The sequence below is a fragment of the Schistocerca americana genome, chromosome 1 (assembly GCF_021461395.2).
Source record: "Schistocerca americana isolate TAMUIC-IGC-003095 chromosome 1, iqSchAmer2.1, whole genome shotgun sequence".
Classification (NCBI taxonomy): Eukaryota; Metazoa; Arthropoda; class Insecta; order Orthoptera; family Acrididae; genus Schistocerca; species Schistocerca americana.
The window spans coordinates 660,534,614-660,557,744 of record NC_060119.1 but is presented as its reverse complement, the minus strand read 5'-3'; the positions used below and the strand labels follow the sequence as shown (position 1 = coordinate 660,557,744).

The window sequence follows — 23,131 nt, the reverse complement described above, 5'->3', positions numbered from 1 at the left end:
CGTAGGCAAATTGTATGTTGGTGGCAGTAGAATCATTCTCCAGTCAGCTTGAAATGCTGTTTCTCTAAATTTTCTCAATGGTGTTACTTAAAAAGAATGTCAAATTCCCTCAATTGATTCAACATCTACATCTACATCATACTCCACAAGCCACCTTATGGTGTGGTAGAGGGTACCTTTGGTACCACTATCTGATCCCTCCAACCCTGTTCCACTCGCTAATAGTGTGTGGGAAGAATGATTGTTGGTAAGCCTCTGTATTGGCTCTAATTTCTCAGATTTTCTCCTCATGGTCAATACGCAAGATGTATGTGGAGGGAACCAATCAGTTGTTCAACTCTTCCTCAAAAGTGCTGTCCTGAAATTTCAATAGTAAATTTCCCCCTGGTGCACAAAGTTTATCTTGTAACGTCTCACAGTGGAGTTGGTTTAGCATTTCTGTAACGATCTCTCACCAGCTAAATGATCCCGTGATGCAACACACCACTCTTTGTTGGATCTTCTCTATCTCCTTTATCAGTCCTATGAGATAGGGATCCCTGTTAGATGAACAATACTCAAGAATCGGGCAAACAAGCGCCTTATAAGCCACTTATTTCGTGGATGAGTTACATTTCCTGAAGATTCTTCCAATGAATCTGCTTTACTCACTATTGTTTTATGTGGAAACTCCACTTAAGATTGCTCTGGATAGTTACGCCTAAATATTTGATGGCAGATGCTGACTCCAGCTGTTTGTCATCAATAGTGTAGCTGTACAGTCATGGATTTCTTTTCCTATGTAAGCACAATATGTTACATTTATTTATGTTCAGGGTCAACTGCCAGAGTCTGCACCATTCATCAATTCTCTGCAGGTCATTCTGCAAATTCTTACTATCTCCTGGCATTGCTACTTTGATATAGGCAACTGCATCATCTCTGAATAGTTTTAAAGAGCATCCAACACTTTCTACAAGATCATTTATATGTATTGTAAACAGCAATTGACCTATCACACTACCTTAAGGTACTCCAGATGTTACCTTTACATCTGTCAATTTTGTTTTGTTAAGAGCAACATGTTGAGTTCTATCTGCAAGAGAGTCTTGAATCCAATTGCAAGTCTGCTCCAATACTCTGTAAGCTCATATTTTTTTCCATTAAATAACAATGTGGGACAGTTTCAAATGCCTTACTGAAATCAAGGGACATGGTATCACCATGAGCGCCATTGTGCACTGCACTGTGGATCACATGGAGGAACAGAGTGAGCTGAGTTTCACAGGATCTCTGTTTGCAGAGTTTCACAGGATCTCTGTTTGTGAAATCCATGATAATGTTTATAGAGGAGATGTTGATTTTCCAAAAACATCATAATTCTTGAGCATAGAACATGTCTCATAATTCTACAACAGATTGACAACAGTGATGTAGCTCTATAATTGTGTGGATCTGTCTTACGGCATTTCTTAAAAATGGGAATGACCTGCACTTTTTTCCAGTCATTAGGTACCTTTCGTTGCTCAAGCAATCTACAATAAATTCCTGCTAGAAGGGGAGCAAGTTTTTTCACGTAATCTTTATAGAATTTATAGGTATCTTATCTGGTCCTGGCATCTTTCCATTACTAAGTGATTGTAGCTACTTTTCAGTTCTGCAATCGGCTGTCTCAATATCTGCCATTTTGACGTTCATACAACAATTAAAAGGATGGACAGTGTTACGATCTTCTGTGGTGAAACAACTTTGGAAGACCGAATTCAGTATAGTACTTTGGCCTTCTTGCTGTTATCTTCTGTTTCAGTGCCAGTGTGGTCACTGAGAGAGTGAATAGATGATTTTGACCCACTTACTTATTTTACATACAATCAGGGTTTTTACTCAGGTTGGTTGACATCTTACTTTTAAAATCATTGAACTCTTCTCCCATTGCTCTCCTTATGCTCATTTTTGCTTTGTTCAGCTTTGGTTTGTCTGCTAGGTTTTTACTTCTTTCGAATCTGAGATGAAGCGCTCTTTGTTTATGTAGTGCTTTTCTAACATGGCTATTAAACCATGCTGCATCTTCCCCATCCCTTAAAACCTTACTTGGAATATCCCTTTGAATTTTTTCCATTTCTTCTCCACATCTTTGTCCTTATCACCAAATATTTAATGCTGACTGCTGAGATATTCTGGAATTTGTATCCTGTTACCCTTGCTGAGCAAATATATCTTCCTACCTTTCTTAACATTCCTTCTAGGACCCGTTGTCATAGATGCTGTCATAGCCTTATGATCACTGATACCTTCTTCTATGTTAACTAATTTGACAAGTTCAGGGCTGTTTGTTGCCAGGAAGCCTAAGATGTTACCCTCATGAGTTGACTCTCTAACTGTCTGCTCAAGGTAATTTTCGGACAAGGCATCCAGAACAATTCCACATGAATTCCTGTCTCTGGCACCAGTTTTAGTGGCATAACAGTCCCAATCTATACCTGACAAGTTGAAGTCACCCCCTATTACAACGGCATGATCAGGAAAATTACTAATGATATTCTGCAAGTTCTGTCTGAAGCTCTCTACAAGTACACATGCTGACCCAGGTGGTCTATAAAAGCAGCCAATCACCATTTTTGACCGTTCTTTGATACTCAATGTCACCCAGTTTAATTCATATTCAGAATCAATGATAAGCTCGCTAGATTTTATCTAATTTTTTACTGCAATAAACACACTGTCATCATTGCCAACTAACCTATCCTTATGGTAAGCATTCCAATCTGAACTTAGGATTTTGTTGTCATTGATGTCTGGTTTCAACAAGCTTTCTGTTCCCAATACTATCTTGGATTCCCATTAAAGTTCCCAAAGCAGCTCTGTAATACTTGTGTGTTGTTCAAACCTACTGTTAACAAATCCATAAGTCTGCTTCTGAATTGCTTCAATGTCTTTTTTTAATCTAACTTGGTGCAAATCTCAAGCACTACTCAAGAATGGGTTTGCACTAGTATCCTATATGTGGCCTCTTTTGCAGATGAACCTTACTTTCTCAAAATTCTCACAATAAACTGAAGTCAATCATTCATCTTCTCTAACACTGTCATTTACTCATTCAGTTTCATATTGCTTTGCAGCATTATACCCAGATATTTAAATGATCTTACTGTGACACTACTAATGCTTCATTCAAACATTACTGGTTTCTTTCTCCTACTCATCTGCATTAACTTACATTTTTCTTCATTTACAGCTAGCTGCCATTCATAACATCAACTAGAAATTTTGTTTAAGTCATATTCTTCTCTGTTTGGCAGTCAACATACTTTTATGCTTCTTACAAACACATTATTTCACTTGGCACTCGGGCAGCTATATTCCTCACCATAGTGGCCTTCACTTGGCTACACATAAATTGGAGACACTGTAAAGATATAGATACCTTACAATGTGCAGTCTCACTGAATCAGAATGTTTGCCCAAGGTAATTGGTTATGAAACAGAATTCATTTACCAGATGTGGCAACATAACTGAAAACTGGTTAAAGCTTCCCATACTGGGAAAACAACTTTACTGACCACTGAGGATTGAGTGATCATGACTAGATATACTCAACACTCTTTGACACACCTACTGCGCCACAAAGGGCCCACTAGTTGTCTCCTACAACCATGAGGGCTGTTGACCAAATCCTCAGTTTCGTGTATTTCTAGCTGATAGACTAAATTGTTTAAACATTAATCTCTTTCGGCCAATAAGCTCTAGAAACAGGCTGTAGGCATTTTCAGTGGACCTTTCCTGTTCCTTGTAATGGCACTCCTCTACAAAGTGCTGCTCCTGTCAGCACTTCTTGGATGTTTATTTCCAACAGATGTAAAACACTTGCTATTATAAGAAATAAATTAGTCTTTAAGCCAGCATATTGGGTCCCAACCACAAACCACTTAAATAGATTGTGGAAAAGTCACTCCATAATCTCCAGGCTGGCCAAAAGCCCCTTACACCAGATTCCAGAAACTGGTCCTGGCATGCTCCACTGTGAAGAGGATGGTTCCAAGGCATGGCCAAGATTGATGCATTACAAGTTGTTTTTGAACTGACAGTATTCTACCATATTTTTAGTATGTACTGTAAGGAGGCTCCTAGTTTCTTGATTCCATGTGCTTTGCTTTGGCATGTTTTATTTCATATGTTTGCAGTTATTCATAGGTAATGACAAGTTACTGTGCCAGTGTCACTTCTTAACTGTACATGTATGTATATATTAAATTTAGATATTAGTAACTGTAAACATAATCCACTTAACATTATATGAGGGTTGCCCAGAAAGTAAAGCAATGCATTTTTTTTCTTCAACAATTCCTTATTGAACATAATGATAATTACACACATGAAAGAATGGTGTTTTATATACAAACCCTATTTTTCCATGTAATCTCCATCCCATTCTGTGGCCTTCCTTCAGCACGAAACAAGGGCATGTATGCCCTGTTGTTACCAATCCCTGTCCTAGTGGCGGAGCCAGTGCTTCACTTTGTGAATCACCTCCTCATTGTCCTCAAAATGTCTTCCATGAATGGCATCCTTTAATATGTCCTTGCAAATGATAACATCAGCTCGCTGCAACATGTCAGGTGTGACAGCTGTGGGTGGTCTCCCCGATCGCTGCAAATCATAGAGCTCTGCCGAACTGCCTTCTGATGACCTCACCCTCCGTGCCCAGCGACTAACTGTATCTGTCAACAGCAAATTCTCCATAGACTTTGCACAAACATTTGTGAATATTCCCCACAGTTTCTTTCTCTGCAGTGAGAAATTCAATGACAGCATGTTGCTTGTAATGTACATCACCTACAGACGCCATTTTGAAAATGTCCTGCAGCTACACTATCTGTCAGAAGTGACAGAAACTTGGCATGATCACTAGGAAGACTTCAAATAATACATAAGTAACAGTTTGCATTCATGGCATTGTTTTTGTCTGAGGAAAAAAAATGCAGTGCATTACTTTCTGGGCAATCGTCATACATGTTACAACTACACACATCAATATAGTTGCACAATAACATTGAGTATAAACAAAGTAAAATATGAATTTATAGGCAACCTGATGCCACGGAATTGAGGGAACATTCTGAGTATATGACCTCCAGATGGCAAGGAGGTGGGACAAACCTCTATGCTATACTTTACCCTATCTTCTATTCTTTTTTTCTTTTCTTAAAAAAAATAGTTGTTATAATTTTCTATAACCTAAATCATATATGTGATTAATCAAAATACAAATGTTGCTTAAGAAAAACATTGCTTAAAAAACCATAAGAGAAAAGTAATAGCCCATGTCCAGGTGGCAGGGATGGTCAATGGTGCACATGGCATGTGATGGGTAGCCACAATAGTCAACATCAAGTGCAGTGATCAAGAGACCTAAATGTCCAGCAGTAATAAACTGGGCAGCCAAAAAAAGAACCTCCTCTTAAGTTTAGTTCACAACCTTGATTACAAACCCACATTCAAAATTAATGAAATGAATTGGTTCAGCTACATTGCAGCATACTTAATTACTGTTACAGACAATAAAAAATTCAGAATGTCATTTATTCTACATATTTACATTCTAATGAGTTACTGTATTATGTTGTAAAAAAATTTGTCTTACATGGGTAATATTTTCAAAACTGAGATATTTTTAATATATTTATCACTTTACACATATATACATTAATTTTGTTCATCATATTATTATTTCTCTTTGACCAAAAAATATACTGGAAAATACAAAGATAGTTTTATGGCTAAAAACAACTTCTCTAAAGTCTTCTATAACCACAGGGATGAGTCAGCCTCTATTCCTGATTGTGGGATACAGCATAAACATTCACACTTACACACACACACACACACACACTTAACATAAAATACATAAACAGTATACTTTCAGGAAATATATGAATTTTTAGCTTTTATTGGTAAAAGAGCTTGCATTATGTAATGTTACCCTCCCACACATCACCATTAAAGTTCTCATTCTTTGCACAAATTGTGAAAACTTTGAAAGGAGTAAGATTACGAAAGAAGAACTTTTTTACTTATCTTGATTATCTCCGTGTTGTTGTTGTTGTTGTTGTTGCTGGCTCAAAATCTTGTTGTGTCTAGGAGTAAATTCTTGCTGCTGAAAATTCTGGTTTAATGTTGTGGGTTCTTGAAGACAAAATAACTGATGAAGAGTTGCCTGTTGCTATGAATATCTTTTTATTTGGGTCAACAGAAACCTCCGATCTTACTTGTCTGCTTTGACCCGTGACGTAAGCGTGTTGTGGTGTGTGACGTCATTACGGCGCAGGGTTTAGTCTTGTTTTTGTTTGTGGTGCTCTCTGGTGGTGTGTTCATGGTTTTCGTTTGTTTTAATTTAATGCTCATTGCTGTATGTCGGGTGAGTTTGTTATTGAGTGTATTTGGTTGTGGTTTTTTGTTTAGGAATGGATATGAAAGACCGCCTTAATAGTGTTCGGTTGAGGGCGATGATGGGCGAGACAGCATTAGAACTTATCAAGTTCTTACAACTATTCGGTTTAATCGCCGAAGTTGTTAAGTGTTCTCTTTGCCTTGAGGCGATGAAATTGGTTAAAGTTCCGGCCTCTCGGACCAGCGACGGATACATGTGGTGTTGCCGGAAAGATGGCGTATGGCGTTCTATAAGGCGTGGTACCTGGTTCGAGAAGTCTAGATTGGGCATGCGTGAGATTGTGCTTATTACATATTATTTTTGTTATAGATGCCCACAGAGTTTTTGCGCGTTTGAGACTGGTGTGAGTGAGAGGACTGTTTTAGACTGGTATTCCTTTTGTCGTGAAGTGTGTTCGGAATTTATTAAGTACAGGGGTAAGTTGGGTGGGCATGGGGTGCTTGTGGAGGTGGACGAGTCGCAGTTTGGTAAAAGGAAGTATGGGAGGGGGAAGTCTGTGGCTGGTCTTTGGGTGTGGGGGGCTGTTGTTCACGGGGGTGGGGGTACTGAATGTGTTTTTAGGGTTGTGGAGGGGAGGTCGAAGGCTGAATTAGTGGGGTTAATTGAGGAGTATGTAGAGCCCGGGTCCACAATAGTTTCTGATGCTTTTTCTTCTTATAAGGGGTTGGGTGACAGGGGATTTAATCATTTAGTAGTGAACCACAGTCTAGAATTTAAGAATTATGATACTGGGGCTTGCACTAACACAATTGAGGGGATGTGGGGGGCGGTTAAGTCAGTTCTTGGGAGGGGGAAGAGGCGCTCTTCCAACCTTCAGTCTCATTTAGATGAGTACTGTTGGCGGAAGAGTGTCCCAGAGGCCTATTGCATTTTTCGGGTTTTTTTAAGGGCTGTGGGTAAAATGTATAGGCCGAAAGTGGTTAGTTAGGGTGCATTTTTGTGTGATTGTGGTGGCCAATCTAGTTTGTGGGGCTGGAACTTTTTTGAGGTAAGTTCCATTTTTTTTTGTTTTTGATGTGTGTTTTGTGTCAACAGAAACATCCGATCTCATGCGTCGGCTTTGACCCATGACGTTAGGGACCGACACATTGATCTGTAGCGTAGCCCTGAATACGAAGTTAGGTTGGGAGGTTTTTTTTTTTGGCGGGGGGGGGTCAGGGGGGGGCGCAGCCCCCCCCCTGCCTGGCCTCGAGTACCACTTGTTTATTATTATCATTGTTCGATCGTAATTTATGTGATTGGGAGCTGTTGTAAATGTATGTAGGTGTAAGGGAAGTGTTGGTTTTTTAGGTTCGTGTTGGGGGATGTGATCGGTAGGTTCTGTTGAGCTATATAGGTCAACGGAAGTGTTCGATCGTAATTTATGTGATTGGGAGCTGTTGTAGATGTATGTAGGTGTAAGGGAAGTGTTCTTTTTTTTTGTATTGGAGGATGTGATCGGTAGGTTCTGTTGAGCTACATAGGTCAAGGGAAGTGTCCGATTCTGGATAGGAATGTGTTTTTTGGTATTTGGCCAGTTTTGTGATGTTGATTTATTTCGTTGTTTTGCGTGGTTTTGTATGGCGGTCGGTGGCTACATTTGTGTATATTTAGTTTGTCCCCACCCAAAAACCCCCAATTTCCCACGCTTGTCCCGTTAGAGTCATTAGGCTTTTTGTGAAACTTGTGTATTTCAGTGTTTATAATACGTATGCGATGTTTTTATATCCGCCATATTGGATAATATGTATGCGATGTTTTTATATCCGCCATATTGGAATTGTCATTTATAGTCGTTTCCGCTACATTTGTGACGTCATGGGTCAAAGCCGACGGGTAAGATCGGACGCTTCTGTATTTCCTTTTATTTTATCCTATTCCTCTAAACCACACCAACTTTATAATTACCACACCCAAAAAAAAACAATAATTACATTCTTGGTGACAAACTTTTAAAAAATGCCTTCTTCCATTTGAGCAATGCCCATTACTACTTACATTCTGCAGTACTCACAATTTCCAAAGAGTTTACAAAGCAAAAGAGTTTACAAACTTTCTCACCAGGAGAACAATCTTTACCAAATTATATCATTATTTCATAAATAAATCCAGAAACAAATTTAATAATTAGCATCTAATTGCACAATTAATAATATGAATTTTAAGTGTGCCAAAAATTTTGTAATTTCAATCATTCTTAAAAGAAGATTAATTTTCACTGTTAGTACATATTGATTGTAACACATTAATTTCTTTTTTCTACATTTTAGCCTGAAATATAATACATTGTATACAAAATCTTTTGAATTCTTTTAATGAAACAGCTGAGATAATTTTAACCTAAGCAAGAATTGACATCATATGTGGTATCAGTTATCTATATATACGTATATATATAAAAAGATAACATTAGAGGAGGATGACTTATTATAACTACTTGCAGTAGTACTTGTTTCAAGCCTATTGTACAACAAATGTTCTAAAAATTTTGCTTCTGAGTACAAACAATGATCGAATAAGAATTCCACTAGAATTTTACAAAAAAGTGAAAATGATGGTATAATTTTTACCTGATGTGGAAGACTATTGTAAATTTCTGGAGCACTATTTGTATTGGAGGTTTTATTAGCTGATATCCTTACTGATTGTCAGACACGAAGCTGTTCCTTTTTCCAGAATGAGATTTTCACTCCTCAGCGGAGTGTGCGCTGATATGAAACTTCCTGGCAGAATAAAACTGTGTGCTGGACCGAGACTCGAAGTGGGGCCCTTTGCCTTTCGTGGGCAAGTGCTCTACCAACTGAGCTACCCAAACACAACTCTCGCCCCGTCCTCACAGCTTTACTTCTGCCGTACCTCGCCTCCTACCTGACAAACTTTACAGAAGCTCTCCTGCGAAACTTGCAGAACTAGCACTCCTGAAAGAAAGGATATTGCGGAGACATGGCTTAGCCACAGCCTGGGAGATGTTTCCAGAATGAGATTTTCACTCTGCAGTGGAAAGTGCATTGATATGAAACCTCCTGGCAGATTAAAACTGTGTGTCGGACTGAGACTCGAACTCGGGACCTTTGCCTTCTCATTCTGGAAACATCCCCCATGCTGTGGCTAAGCCATGTCTCCGCAATATCCTTTCTTTCAGGAGTGCTAGCTCTGCAGGGTTCGCAGGAGAGCTTCTGTAAAGTTTGGAAGGTAGGAGGCGAGGTACTGGCAGAAGTGTGTAAAGCTGTGAGGACGGGGCGTGAGTCGTGCCCGGGTAGCTCAGTTGGTAGAGCACTTGCCCGAAAGGCAAAGGTCCCGAGTTCGAGTCTCGGTCCGGCACACAGCTTTAATCTGCCAGGAAGTGTTCTTTTTGCCTTGTATCATACACATGGATATTAAAGTTTTTATTTATATCTTTTAATTTCTTTATGACATTTTTATAAATTTCTATTTTACACATACAGTGAAGAGGGAGGATTGACAATCTGTTGAGCTTCATACATTGCTTGTGCTTTTCTGCGTCAACTGAATGTCTTAACTAATAAGTGTTTTACCCCAGAACATAATTCCGTACGGTAGGATGCTGTGGTATTGTGCAAAGTAGACAATTCAGGCAGTATGAATACTTGTTTTAACAGACAGTAAACATGGAGTGTAACTTATTTTATTTAGTGTTCCATTTATTTTGATTGTGTGTGAATGTCATAAGTAGGTGGTGTTTTACTCCAGAGTATAATACCAGAGTATAATTCTGTACAGTAGGATGCTGTGGTATTGTGAAAATTAGACAATTCAGACAGTGTGTATACTACTTGTTTTAACAGACAGTAAACATGGAGTGTAACATATTTTATTTAGTGTTCCATTTATTTTGATTATGTGTTTATGTCATCTGAAGTCATTCTGAAGCCATTTTCCTGAAAACTATGTTTCCAAGGAATATGTACTTTTGTTGGATTTTATTGTCACACTGGCATTGTATCCGTCACCTTTGATACAGAAATTAAGGGACCAACCAGTTAGTTGTGCTGCAGTGTTCACTTGGAAAGTTTCCTGTAATAAACATGTTTGTGTCTTCTGCAAAACAAAAAGTATGGTTAGGTCTAGATCATTCATATACAAGAGAAAAAGGATTGGCCCAAGTATGGATCCTTGAGGAACTCAGTATCAGTGAGAATTTTTGTTTTTGTCTGAAAATTTCATTAACCTCTTATACATTACTTTTTGTGTTATTTTACTAAAGCCAGATAATAAGGCAGTTCGTCTATAGTTTTATATGTATGATTTGTCTCCTTTCCTATGAATAGGGACTACTTTAGCAAATTTAAAATAGTCTGGACAGTGACTATGCCTCACAGACAGGGACATGAAAAATACACATAGATGTCAGCATTTGAGAAATGTTATGTAGCTGGGCTCAGAGAAGCCAGTTGGAGCAATCAGAAAATCACTCAGCATTTGAATAGAAGCAATGCCACTACATCTACATCCATACTCCGCAAGCCACCTGACGGTGTGTGGCGGAGGGTACCTTGAGTACCTCTATCGGTTCTCTCTTCTATTCCAGTCTCGTATTGTTCGTGGAAAGAAGGATTGTCGGTATGCCTCTGTGTGGGCTCTAATCTCTCTGATTTTATCCTCATGGTCTCTTCGCGAGATATACGTAGGAGGGAGCAATATACTGCTTGACTCTTCGGTGAAGGTATGTTCTCAAAACTTTGACAAAAGCCCGTACCGAGCTACTGAGCGTCTCTCCTGCAGAGTCTTCCACTGGAGTTTATCTATCATCTCCGTAACGCTTTCGCGATTACTAAATGATCCTGTAACGAAGCACGCTGCTCTCCGTTGGATCTTCTCTATATCTTCTATCAACCCTATCTGGCACGGATCCCACACCGCTGAGCAGCACTCAAGCAGTGGGCGAACAAGTGTACTGTAACCTACTTCCTTTGTTTTCGGATTGCATTTCCTTAGGATTCTTCCAATGAATCTCAGTCTGGCACCTGCTTTACCGACGATCAACATTATACGATTATTCCATTTTAAATCACTCCTAATGCGTACTCCCAGATAATTTATGGCATTAACTGCTTCCAGTTGCTGACCTGCTATTTTGTAGCTAAATGATAAAGGATCTATCTTTCTGTGTATTCGCAGCACATTACACTTGTCTACACTGAGATTCAATTGCCATTCCCTGCACCATGCGTCAATTCGCTGCAGATCCTCCTGCATTTCAGTACAATTTTCCATTGTTACAACCTCTCGATACACCACAGCATCATCTGCAAAAAGCCTCAGTGAACTTCCGATGTCATCCACAAGGTCATTTATGTATATTGTGAATAGCAACAGTCCTATGACACTCCCCTGTGGCACACCTGAAATCACTCTTACTTCGGAAGACTTCTCTCCATTGAGAATGACATGCTGCGTCCTGTTATCTAGGAACTCCTCAATCCAATCACACAATTGGTCTGATAGTCCATATGCTCTTACTTTCTTCATTAAACGACTGTGGGGAACTGTATCGAACGATTTGCGGAAGTCAAGAAACACGGCATCTACCTGTGAACCCGTGTCTATGGCCCTCTGAGTCTCGTGGACGAATAGCGCGAGCTGAGTTTCACATGACCGTCTTTTTCGAAACCCATGAAAAGTCATTATACTCAAACACAATATGTGTTCCAAAATTCTACAACTGATCGACGTTAGAGATATAGGTCTATAGTTCTGCACATCTGCTCGACGTCCCTTCTTGAAAACGGGGATGACCTGTGCCCTTTTCCAATCCTTTAGAATGCTACGCTCTTCTAGAGACCTACGGTACACCGCTGCAAGAAGGGGGGCAAGTTCCTTCGCATACTCTGTGTAAGATTGAACTGCTATCCCATCAGGTCCAGAGGCCTTTCCTCTTTTGAGCGATTTTAATTCTTTCTCTATCCCTCTGTCGTCTATTTCGATATCTACCATTTTGTCATCTGTGCGACAATCTAGAGAAGGAACTACAGTACAATCTTCCTCTGTGAAACAACTTTGGAAAAAGACATTTAGTATTTCGGCCTTTAGTCTGTCATCCTCTGTTTCAGTACCATTTTGGTCACAGAGTGTCTGGACATTTTGTTTTGATCCACCTACCGCTTTGACATAAGTCCAAAATTTCTTAGGATTTTCTGCCAAGTCAGTACATAGAACTTTACTTTCGAATTCATTGAACGCCTCTCGCATAGCCCTCCTCACACTACATTTCGCTTCGCGTAATTTTTGTTTGTCTGCAAGGCTTTGGCTATGTTTATGTTCCCTTTGCTTCCGCAGCAGTTTTCTAACTCAGTTGTTGTACCACGGTGGCTCTTTTCCATCTCTTACGATCTTGCTTGGCACATACTCATCTAACGCATTATGTACGACGGTTTTGAACTTTGTCCACTGATCCTCAACACTATCTGTACTTGAGACAAAACTTTTGTGGTGAGCCAACAGGTACTCTGAAATCTGCTTTTTGTCACTTTTTCGAAACAGAAAAATCTTCCTATCCTTTTTAATATTCCTATTTACAGCTGAAATCATCGATGCCGTAACCGCTTTATGATCGCTGATTCCCTGTTCTGCGTTAACTTTTTGAAATAGTTCGGGTCTGTCACCAGAAGGTCTAATATGTTATCGCCACGAGTCGGTTCTCTGTTTAACTGCTCAAGGTAGTTTTCAGATAAAGCACTTAAAAAAATTTCACTGGATTCTTTGTCCCTGCCACCCGTTATGACGTCTGAGTCTCCCAGTCCATATCCAGCAAATTAAAATCTCCACCCAGAACTATAACATGGTGGGGAAATCTACTCGAAATATTTTCCAAATTATCCTTCAGGTGCTCAGCCACAACAGCTGCTGAGCCAGGGGGCCTATAGAGGCATCCAATTACCATGTCTGAGCCTGCTTTAACCGTGACCTTCACCCAAATCATTTCACATTTCGGATCTCCGTCAATTTCCTTCGATACTATTGCACTTCTTATCGCTATACACACGCCTCCCCCTTCACTGTCCAGCCTGTCTCTGCGGTATACATTCCAATCTGAGTTTAGGATTTCATTACTATTTGCGTCTGGTTTCAGCCAACTTTCTGTCCCTAGTACTATATGAGCGTTGTGACCGTTTATTAAGGAGAGCAGTTCTGGGACCTTTCTGTAGACGCTCCTGCAGTTTACTATTAGCACATTAATATTGTTATTCCCTGTTGCATTTTGCCTACTCCTACCTTGCTGCGTCTCAGGAGGCGTCTTGTCGGGCCTAGGGAGGGGATTCTCTAACCTAAAAAACCCCCATGTGCACTCCACACGTACTCCGCTACCCTTGTAGTCGCTTCCGGCGTGTAGTGCACGCCTGACCTATTCAGGGGGACCCTACATTTCTCCACCCGATAGCGGAGGTCGAGAAATTTGCACCCCAGATCTCCACATAATCGTCTGAGCCTCTGGTTTAAGCCTTCCACTCGGCTCCGAACCAGAGGACCGCGATCGGTTCTGGGAATGATACTACAAATAGTTAGCTCTGATTTCACCCCGTGAGCGAGGCTTTCCGCCTTCACCAATTCCGCCAACCGCCTGTACGAACTGAGGATGACCTCTGAACCCAGACGGCAGGAGTCATTGGTGCCAACATGAGCAACAATTTGCAGTCGGGTGCACCCAGTGCTCTCTATCGCCGCCGGTAGGGCCTCCTCCACATCTCGGATGAGACCCCCCGGCAAGCAGACAGAGTTAACACTGGCCTTCTTCCCCGACCTTCCCGCTATTTCCCTAAGGGGCACCATCACCCACCTAACATTGGAGCTCCCAATAACTAATAAACCCCTCCCCCCGTGTGCCTGCTCGGACCTTGCTGAAGGAGCAGCCACATGTCCACTCACAGGCAGAGCGGGCGATGCCACACGGCCAGCCTCCACATTGACCCTCCGCCTCGTGCGCTGCAAACGCCGCTGAACCCGCCACTCCCCTTGGGGAGAGGGTGGTTCAACCGCGCCCAGTACATGCGAAGATGTCTCGACAGCAGGGACAGTGGGTGAAGCATGTAACACCTGGGGTGTACCTTGCGACGCACCAGACTCCCCACTGCCGCTACACTCCGAGGCAGCAGCCTGAAGACAGCTGACCGCGGCCATCAACACGCTCAGCTGTTCGCGAACAGTGGCCAGCTCCTCCTGCGTCCGTACACAGCAGTCACACATCCTATCCATCCTAAGGAATCAATTTACTGAAGAGAGTTAATCAACCTTTAACTAGACTGCTAATTCACTAAAGGCGGCTGTTTATTCACTAAACTGTGATTGCTAGGCACTTCTTGTAGAAAACAATGAAAATAGCACTACCTGTCTCTGGACTGTATTGCAAACAAACACTAGCACTACTGGCACTATGGTTGACTAAAGGGACTCTCTCTGACTGTATTCAAAACAAACACGAAATCTATGGAACTATTAATAGGACTCGACAATTAAAGCTTCCTAAAAGCAAATACACACGGAAGAAGAAGTGACAAGTAAGAAAAATACAGTTAATACTTAAATTAAGGTAGCTCGCTGCACAGCAGACGTGAAGCAGACGGCAGTTACGACGACACTGACTCTCCTGGCACTATGGCTGACTAAAGGGACTCTCTCTGACTGTATTCAAAACATACACGAAATCTATGGAACACTATTAATAGCACCCGACAATTAAAGCTTCCTAAAAGCAAATACACACGGAAGAAGAAGTGACAAGTAAGAAAAATACTCAGCGATGTTGGCAAGACTGGGTGAACCATGCCAGACACAGTGACAAGGAGAAAATGGTCAACCTAGAGAGACAACAGAACATGAGGATCGACCATCTGAGAGGCCATTCAGAGCCTGGATTCATCATTAGCATGATCCAAAGTGCAACTGGTGCTCATAGAAAGGGGCATGAGCTAATGGCACCACTTGCACTGACTACCATTGACCTCTGTACACGAACAAGCCTGCCTGCAGTGGGATTGGGCACATTCAATCTGGAATCTGATTGACTAGAGTAGAATTGTCTTCAGTGATGAGTCCTCCTTCAGACTGAGCCCAAATGACCACCAAAAATGTGTCTAGAGATGCCCCAGATGGTGGCAGGATAGCAGCCTGACTTTCACTCTCCATATGCCCAGAGAATCAGGAGTGATGGACAGGTGGCAATTTCATTCCATAGCAGGGACCCTCTGATTGTCATCTGCAGCACCATTACAGCACAGTGGTATGTCACAGATGTTCTATGCTCCGTTTTGTTGCCCTTCATGGCAAGCCATCCTGGGCTTACATGTCAGCAAGATAAAGCCCATACACACATGGCAAGAATTTCTACTGCTTGTCTTGATGCTTGGCTAATCCTATCTTGGCCAATACGGTCACCGGATCACTCCCCAATTGAGAATGTTTGGAGCATTGTGGGTATGGCCCTCCAATCAGCTTGGATTTTGATTATCTAACATGCCAGTTGGACAGAATCTGGCATAATATCTACCAGGAGGACATTCAGCGTCTCTTATCCATTGATACCAAACCAGCTAACTGCTTGGATAAGAGTCAATGCATTACTGACTTGTTCGATCTGTGAAGCTCTTTCTCTTGAATGGATCCTCCTTCCTTCTTTTTTATCATATCTGTGTCCATACAGGTACATCATATATACCAATTTCCATCCAATTCAGATAATTCCTAGATGGTTCCTCCATTTTTATTATTGTTTCTACAGGAATCATTTGCTAGTATGTAGTCTGGTATAGAAAAGGAAACAATCTGGTCAATATTTAGGCAGTGCTCAGTAATGCACAGATACATGGATACATGTGTACTCAGCAGCCTACAAGAGTATATCAAATTTACTGTAAATAATACTGAAATGTGTAAGAGAGGAGTAAGTATTATATTATGGGGAACTAGGCCATTACCACTTACAACAATTTCATTTACAAATTACAGTCTTCGCAACTGTCATTGTCAAGTAAATAACATAAATGAAAACATGCAACCAGGCATAATACAGACTCTATACCCAACTTCAAATGAGTACTAGTGTTGTCCAGATTACACAACAGACAAATATTCGTATAACTACGACAAGCTCATGGAAGTAGTATGCCCATATTCCATTGTTCAAATTATCCCTGTTAAGAGTTGGATTATGAAATTCTCAAAATAGAGGTAAGAATAAATAACAATGAAGATTGGCAATCACAAGGGTCACTACAACGTTTAACAATGATGTAAAGGACATGGATCTGTCCCTTATCAAACTCCTTTTACTTCAGTGAAGATTGTCTTGACATAAATTTTAAAATTAATCTCTTAATTTATAGGTAGTGTCAACACTGTAATATTACAGTCTTTCATAGAGTTAGGTGATTTTGTTATACTGTATTTTAGTGAAACTGGCATCTTTGACAAATTTCCATATACCAGAGACTCATTTCCTTGAGATCCTTGGGATATAATACATGTAATATAACTGAATGCATCTGTTAATAGTTCATTAGCTAATACATCCAATAATTATTGATTCGACACTGGAAGGAACAACAAAAGGGAAACTTACAGACAAATATTACAACAAGTAAAATAAATTACTGAGGTTACTAAGAACAACAGAAAGTAGAAATCAAATCAACACAAAACTGGAAGAGATGGAAAGTAGCATCAAAACTGTAAAAAGGTTGATAACTGATGTTTGTCATTCAGATACTGTTAACTAATCTTATTATTGTACTCTCTTAAAAACATTTTTCTTTGTAATTTTTCTACCATATTAAATGAGACCACTCTTCAGAATAATTTATAATGTTTATTTCTTCATTTTAGGTTCCAACTGACAATCCTGATGGTGCACTTTGGGTGTTGAAAGATGTCACTCAATATGAGTAAAAACAGTCAAGAAAGAAGAACTGCTCTGAGATTAGTTTAATTTCTTGGGTATGTCTAATGTGTGTTATTAGTGATTCACAATAAAATTTTCATGATAAACATATAAAACACATAACATTCTCCTGTTGCTTCCAATGAACATCATTGTCTTATTTTAAGAAGTAATGGTACCCCTTTCAAATATTTTCAGAGGAGGACTTATGTAAGTGCCATAAAGGCAAATGATAGGATGGGAAAGATGGTCAATGTGCACTTGGTATGTATATCAAAAGGTCTTGTACAAGGTGTGAAATTGCTCTGCTGGCAGCTATTCAGTGCACTGAGAACAGCTGGTCGCACGTCATAGATCGTGTTGGCTTGAATGATGTTCATCACAAGAGTTTAGAAGCTATCCCCAGTTCTTTTAATTTATTGGGTAAAATGATTAAGAGAGTTAGCCTCACACGTGGGTTGGAAACATGTCTCATTGCAGCATCATGCCCACACCCAAAATCAGTCCTGGTCCTCTGGTTTGAAGTCAAGTAGAAGGTCTGAACTATAAATTAAACAATACTGGAATAATCTCTGATGCATGTTTCTCAACCTCTGCTATCCAGTGGATAACTGTAGGGCTCAGTTTAATAATTCAAGTGTATATACAGAAACAGAGCAGCTACTCTGGTACCAAGGTATGTGTGGTATGCTCATAGAGGTCTTTTACATAGAGTTAATGATGAGTTATCTTTGTGAATCAGAGGAAGGACAGCCATATTACTCTCAGAAGGAAATGTTTGTCCTTGCACACTTGAAAAAGAACATGTTAATATGATGTTAAAAAACTGCAGAGAGCTGGCTCAAATAAGAAGTGAATAGCAGCTAAACCCTTAATCCATATTGGAATATATCTCACAAGGATAAGCTAGACACTAACAATGGCAGTATATTTATAGATATAGAGAACACAATCTTATCTTGTGTGATTATGGATTTTGAATGTGAACTGATCTGAGTGAGGGTAAGAATAAAAGGTGGCTCAAACATGACAATCAGATGCTTTTAAAGACCACCTGACCCAGAAGCTGAAATAAGAGAGAACTTTAGATGAAACTAGGAGACCATTGCAAGAAATTTTCCTGGTCATGCTATGGTAATAGAGGGAGACATCAGTTCGCTAGTTACAGAATAGGAGAGTCATGTGTTTCAATTGGTGTCAGAAACAACGTTTCATGTGAGATTGTTCTGGATTTTTTTTCCTGGAAGCACTTCAAGCAGTTACTGATCAGGGCAATGTCTCAGACCACTTAATAGGTAGTAGAACCAAACATTTTGAAACAGTTAACACAGAGGACAAAATTAGTGATCATTATGGAGCTACGACATTAATAGCTAGATATGTCACAAGAAATGATAAGAAAGATAGAGAAATATTTTGCTGTTGATAGAGCAGGAAACAGAATGAAGACCAATGTAAGTGGAATGGCTGTGGTGAATGGTAGCAGGAAGTGGGCATCTGGGTTGTCAGGATAATTTCACAGAAATTCAGAACCAGACCATTTATAGATTCAAAAGTGGAGTTGATTGCTCCAGACCTATTCCCTAAGAGGCAAAGAAGTCCTAAGGGGCATTCTGCAGTGACAGAGGGGAATATTGCCTGAAATAATGGAGGAGCTGGGAAACTCGTCTGGTCAGGAGACAGCTTGGCAGGCAAAAGGCTGACTCAGGGGTGCCCCAGTGCTCTCAATTGTCCTCTCCATGGCCACACATGATCATTTCCAGCCCTTGGTTGTGGATAGCTGCATCTCTGGCAGCATCTGGTACTCCATGGGGCCAGACATGGTCATAGTTCTAACACAAGAGGTTGTCCCAGATGAATAAACTGTAATAAAGTAAAATTGGAAAAAATTATCCCTTAATCCTTTCATTAATCCCACTGTCTGATTGCTCACCACACACGTTCCTTCCCCCATCCAAAGAGGTGCAGTTATGAGTGTTAAGTTTAATTTTAGCAAGTACAAAAGGCAGCAAAAGTTAACGGCTCCATTGTAGGTTGGATGACTCATAGTGAAGGAGCTTAATCTAGAGGAGGGAATACTGGATTTGAACAATCGTTTAAGTGAATGGGAAAAGAGGTGAAGATTATAATACATGGTGTTTCAAAAAGAATTACCTGGTTTTGAATGGTAATAATTATAAAACATGGGATGTGCTAGCCAGGAAATGTATGTTGTTTGAATGGGTGTGGCCTACAGTTTCAGAAAATTGTCGTTAAATGTCAATCAATGCATCTCCTCTGTTTACAGTCAGTCGAAGTTAATATGGCATCCATTTAACAGAAGGTGTTTTGTGTGCTGCAGTTTGCAGAATCAACCTCCCACTCCTGATGACATAGTGGAAACAATTCAACAGATGTTTGAGCAGAGTCCATATAAGTCTGCTCACCACACAAGCAGAGAACTGGCAATGCCTTATACAACTGCCTGTGAAGTATTAAGACATTTTTTATTCTATAAACCATACAGACAACAATTAGTTCAAGCTCTTCAGGTTGGTGATAAAAGGAAATGGGTTGACTTCAACAACACACTGCTAGAGGACATGGAAGATGATACATTTTTTCCATGGTTAATTTTCAGTGATGAAGCAATGTTCCTTGTCAGCGTAAAGTAAACCTACATAATGCGTGCATGTGGAGACTTCAGAATCAACATGGCATTATTGAACACCAAAGAGACTCACCTAAAGTAAACATTTTTTGTGCCATTTCTCATGAAAAAGTGTACTGTTCCTTCTCGTTTGAGAGATACATAGTGACTGGAGTGAGCTATCTTCAAATGCTAAAGAATTGGCTTTTTTTCACAGCTTCATAGGACTCCAGTGACTTCATTTTCCAACAGGGTGGAACACCACCACACTGGCATAACAATGTACGTCAGTTTCTAAATGACACTCTGCTTCAACACTGGATAGGGCACATGGGACCCCCAGACAGTGCCCCTCATTCTTGGCCTCCAAGATCACCAGACACGACCCCACTCAGTTTTTTTCTAGCGGAAATATGTGAAGGAAAGTGTGTTCATCTCCTCTTTAACTTGTGACATAGAAGAAACAGAGACCAAAATAGCAGTTGCTGTAGCTTTTGTAAAAGCACATACATTGTGTAAAGTTTATAACAAATTTAGCTATCATCTAGATGTTCTTCGTGTAGCTGCTGGTGGACACACAGAGAATTTGTAATAGCAAAGCTAAAAATTTAATATTTTGTGAGTATTTTGCAATTCATCCCATGTTGTTTATAGTATGTTTTTATCAATAAATATGGATATTTGATATCAGGTCATTCTTTTTGAAACACCCTGGAGTTTTCAGTTTTGTCTTTATATAAGGCTGTTGAATGCATTCCATACAAATTTTTTTTGGCCACTTACTTTCAGCAACAATTAAAGAGACAGTGGCTCTTGTTTTTGGCTGATTTGTTGCCTCTAGAGATTGGAGGTGGTACCATGGTGGCGACAGAGTATGGATCCAATGGGGGCAGTGCGAAGGCAAGCAATGGGTGTCAGTCAGTCAACAACTGGCTGGCATATGATAATACCCAAGGCAGAAACAGGAGACTGTGGTTAAGACCAAGAGTGCTGGTGCTACTGAAGAAGGGTTAGCAGGTGGGACAAACAGTCCTCACTGGAGACTGCAACAGTCAGTTACTGGGATGCACCAGTGGGATGCATTGGAGGATGTCAGTCTAAAGGTGGAAAATATGCTGATAATAGTGGCACAAACTATTGGTAGTCTACAGTAAATCACTTAATTCAATGGCAACAACTTTTGAACTGACATAGATTACACACTATTTTATAGTTAGACCATATAAATTATTAAAACATCATTAACTCCCTATTGTTAGGCTCCCTATATACAAAGTTACATGTTCCCATAATATAAGACATCTGAGGCTTTTCAGTATTTCAGTTCCTTTACCTAATTTCTAAATCTTAATTTAAGAGGGGATGGGCATACTTGATAGATATCATTACAAAAAATGTATTACCCAGGCTATCAGCTAGATGGCTGCTGTTCAGATATTGCTGGAGACTGTGCTTTACAATGGTTGTGGTAATGTGGGTATACACGACCCAGATAACAAAGCAGGCAAGTCAGAGTTAAAGGAACAAATGTGGCATTAGGGATAAACACTTGGTGTAAATAATCCATAGAGCTCCATTTAGCAATGTGGTCAAGGGTGATCTGTCCTTGTATCTGAACTAATAAATCATTGATAACCTTTGGTATTATTTGGCAATACTGGCTGGTTGCCATGTTAGAGCAATACCAGCAAGGCCTCAGGCAAGTAAAGAAGGAACGATTTGATACTATTTTTGAGTGCATAATAGGTTACTTCAGCAGACAGCCTGATAATGGGTGTGACTATGTCAGAGGAGGAGCTGTTGTAGAGTAATCCACTACCAGTCAAAGTGATACGATATGTCCGCAACATAAATATGTGATCTTAGCAAAACTGGGCTACTGTGGTGGGCTGTAGTACAGTGTATAGTAAGCTGTTGACAACTGATATTAATGAAGGTTTGTGTATCGCACTGACAGTGCATGAGCAATGAGGTATTTTAGCATCTAGAAACAACATGATCTTGCAGTCACTCACCACCATACTAAGTCAACGTAAGTGAAGACTGATAAATATCAAGGGGCATAGTGGAGTGCATTGCACAAGAAATGGGTAATGGTATTTGCACATATAATTTGTCTAAAGGCCATAACAGCTGTACCTCTGTTGTAAACCTAACTGAATGATAGTATGCAAAGTTTTGACATACACAAATCAAAAAAAGTTTTGCATCACGTCGGTTCTGAGAGTTCCAGAACTTGTACAGAAAACTGGAATAGAGATCAACATAAACATCATTGCCACCCTTCTTATTGCTCACAAAAACCACACATTGCATGTTGCACCACCATACAGCAAGACCTTTAGAGGTGATGGTCCAGATTGCACACCAACACCCCTAATACCCAGTAGCACATCCTCTTGTAATGATGCATGCCTGTATTTGTCATGGCATACTATCCAAAAGTTCATCAAGGCAATGTTAATCCAGATTGTCCCACTCCTCAATGGAAATTTGGCACAGATCCCTCAAAATGGTTGGTGGGTCATAAACAGCCCTTTTCAGTCCATACCAGGTATGTTCAATAAGGCTCATGTCTGGAGAACATGCTGACCACTATAGTTGAGCAATGTCATTATCCTGACGGAAGTTGTTCACAAGATGTGCATGATGGGGGCGCAAATTGTCGTCCATGAAGACAAATTCCTTGTCAATATGCTGTCAATATGATTGCACTATCGGTCAGAGGATGACATTCACGTATTGTACAGCCAATACGGCACCTTCAATGACCACCTGCAGCATGCGTTGGCTCCACATTGGGGAACCTCCACCTTGCTGCACTCACTGGACAGTGTGTGTAAGGCATTTAGCCTGACCTGGTTACCTCCAAACACATCTCTGACAATTGTCTGGTTGAAAGCACAGGCGGCACTCATTGGTGCCATTCGGCATGTTGTTGGCCCATCTGTACTGCGCTGCAGGGTGTTGTGGTTGCAAAGATGGACCTCACCATGGACGTCAAGGGTGAAGTTGCGCATCATGCAGCCTATTGCACACAGTTTGAGTCATAACATGATGTCCTGTGGCTGCATGAAAAGCATTATTCAACTTGTTGGAGTTGCTGTCAGGATTCATCTGAGCCATAATCTGTAAGTAGAGGTCATCCACTGCAGTAGTAGACCTTGGGCAGTCTGTGCAATGCATGTCATCCACAGTTCCTGT

At 40.4% G+C, this 23,131-nt stretch overlaps 1 protein-coding gene and 1 non-coding gene across 2 annotated transcripts in view; both read left to right on the top strand.

The window, feature by feature from the left end:
* LOC124544630 (retinoid-inducible serine carboxypeptidase-like) overlaps positions 1-17,409 on the top strand; it is a 173,192-nt gene extending 155,783 nt beyond the window's left edge. The window contains exon 9 of the mRNA XM_047123240.1: positions 17,244-17,409. Coding sequence (XP_046979196.1) covers positions 17,244-17,306 — 63 coding nt within the window. The 3' untranslated portion in view covers positions 17,307-17,409. The remainder of the gene's footprint in view (positions 1-17,243) is intronic.
* On the top strand, positions 9,658-9,730 carry Trnaf-gaa. The gene has a single exon. It is a non-coding gene; the product is annotated as a tRNA-Phe (tRNA).
* Positions 17,410-23,131: the final 5,722 nt, after the last annotated feature.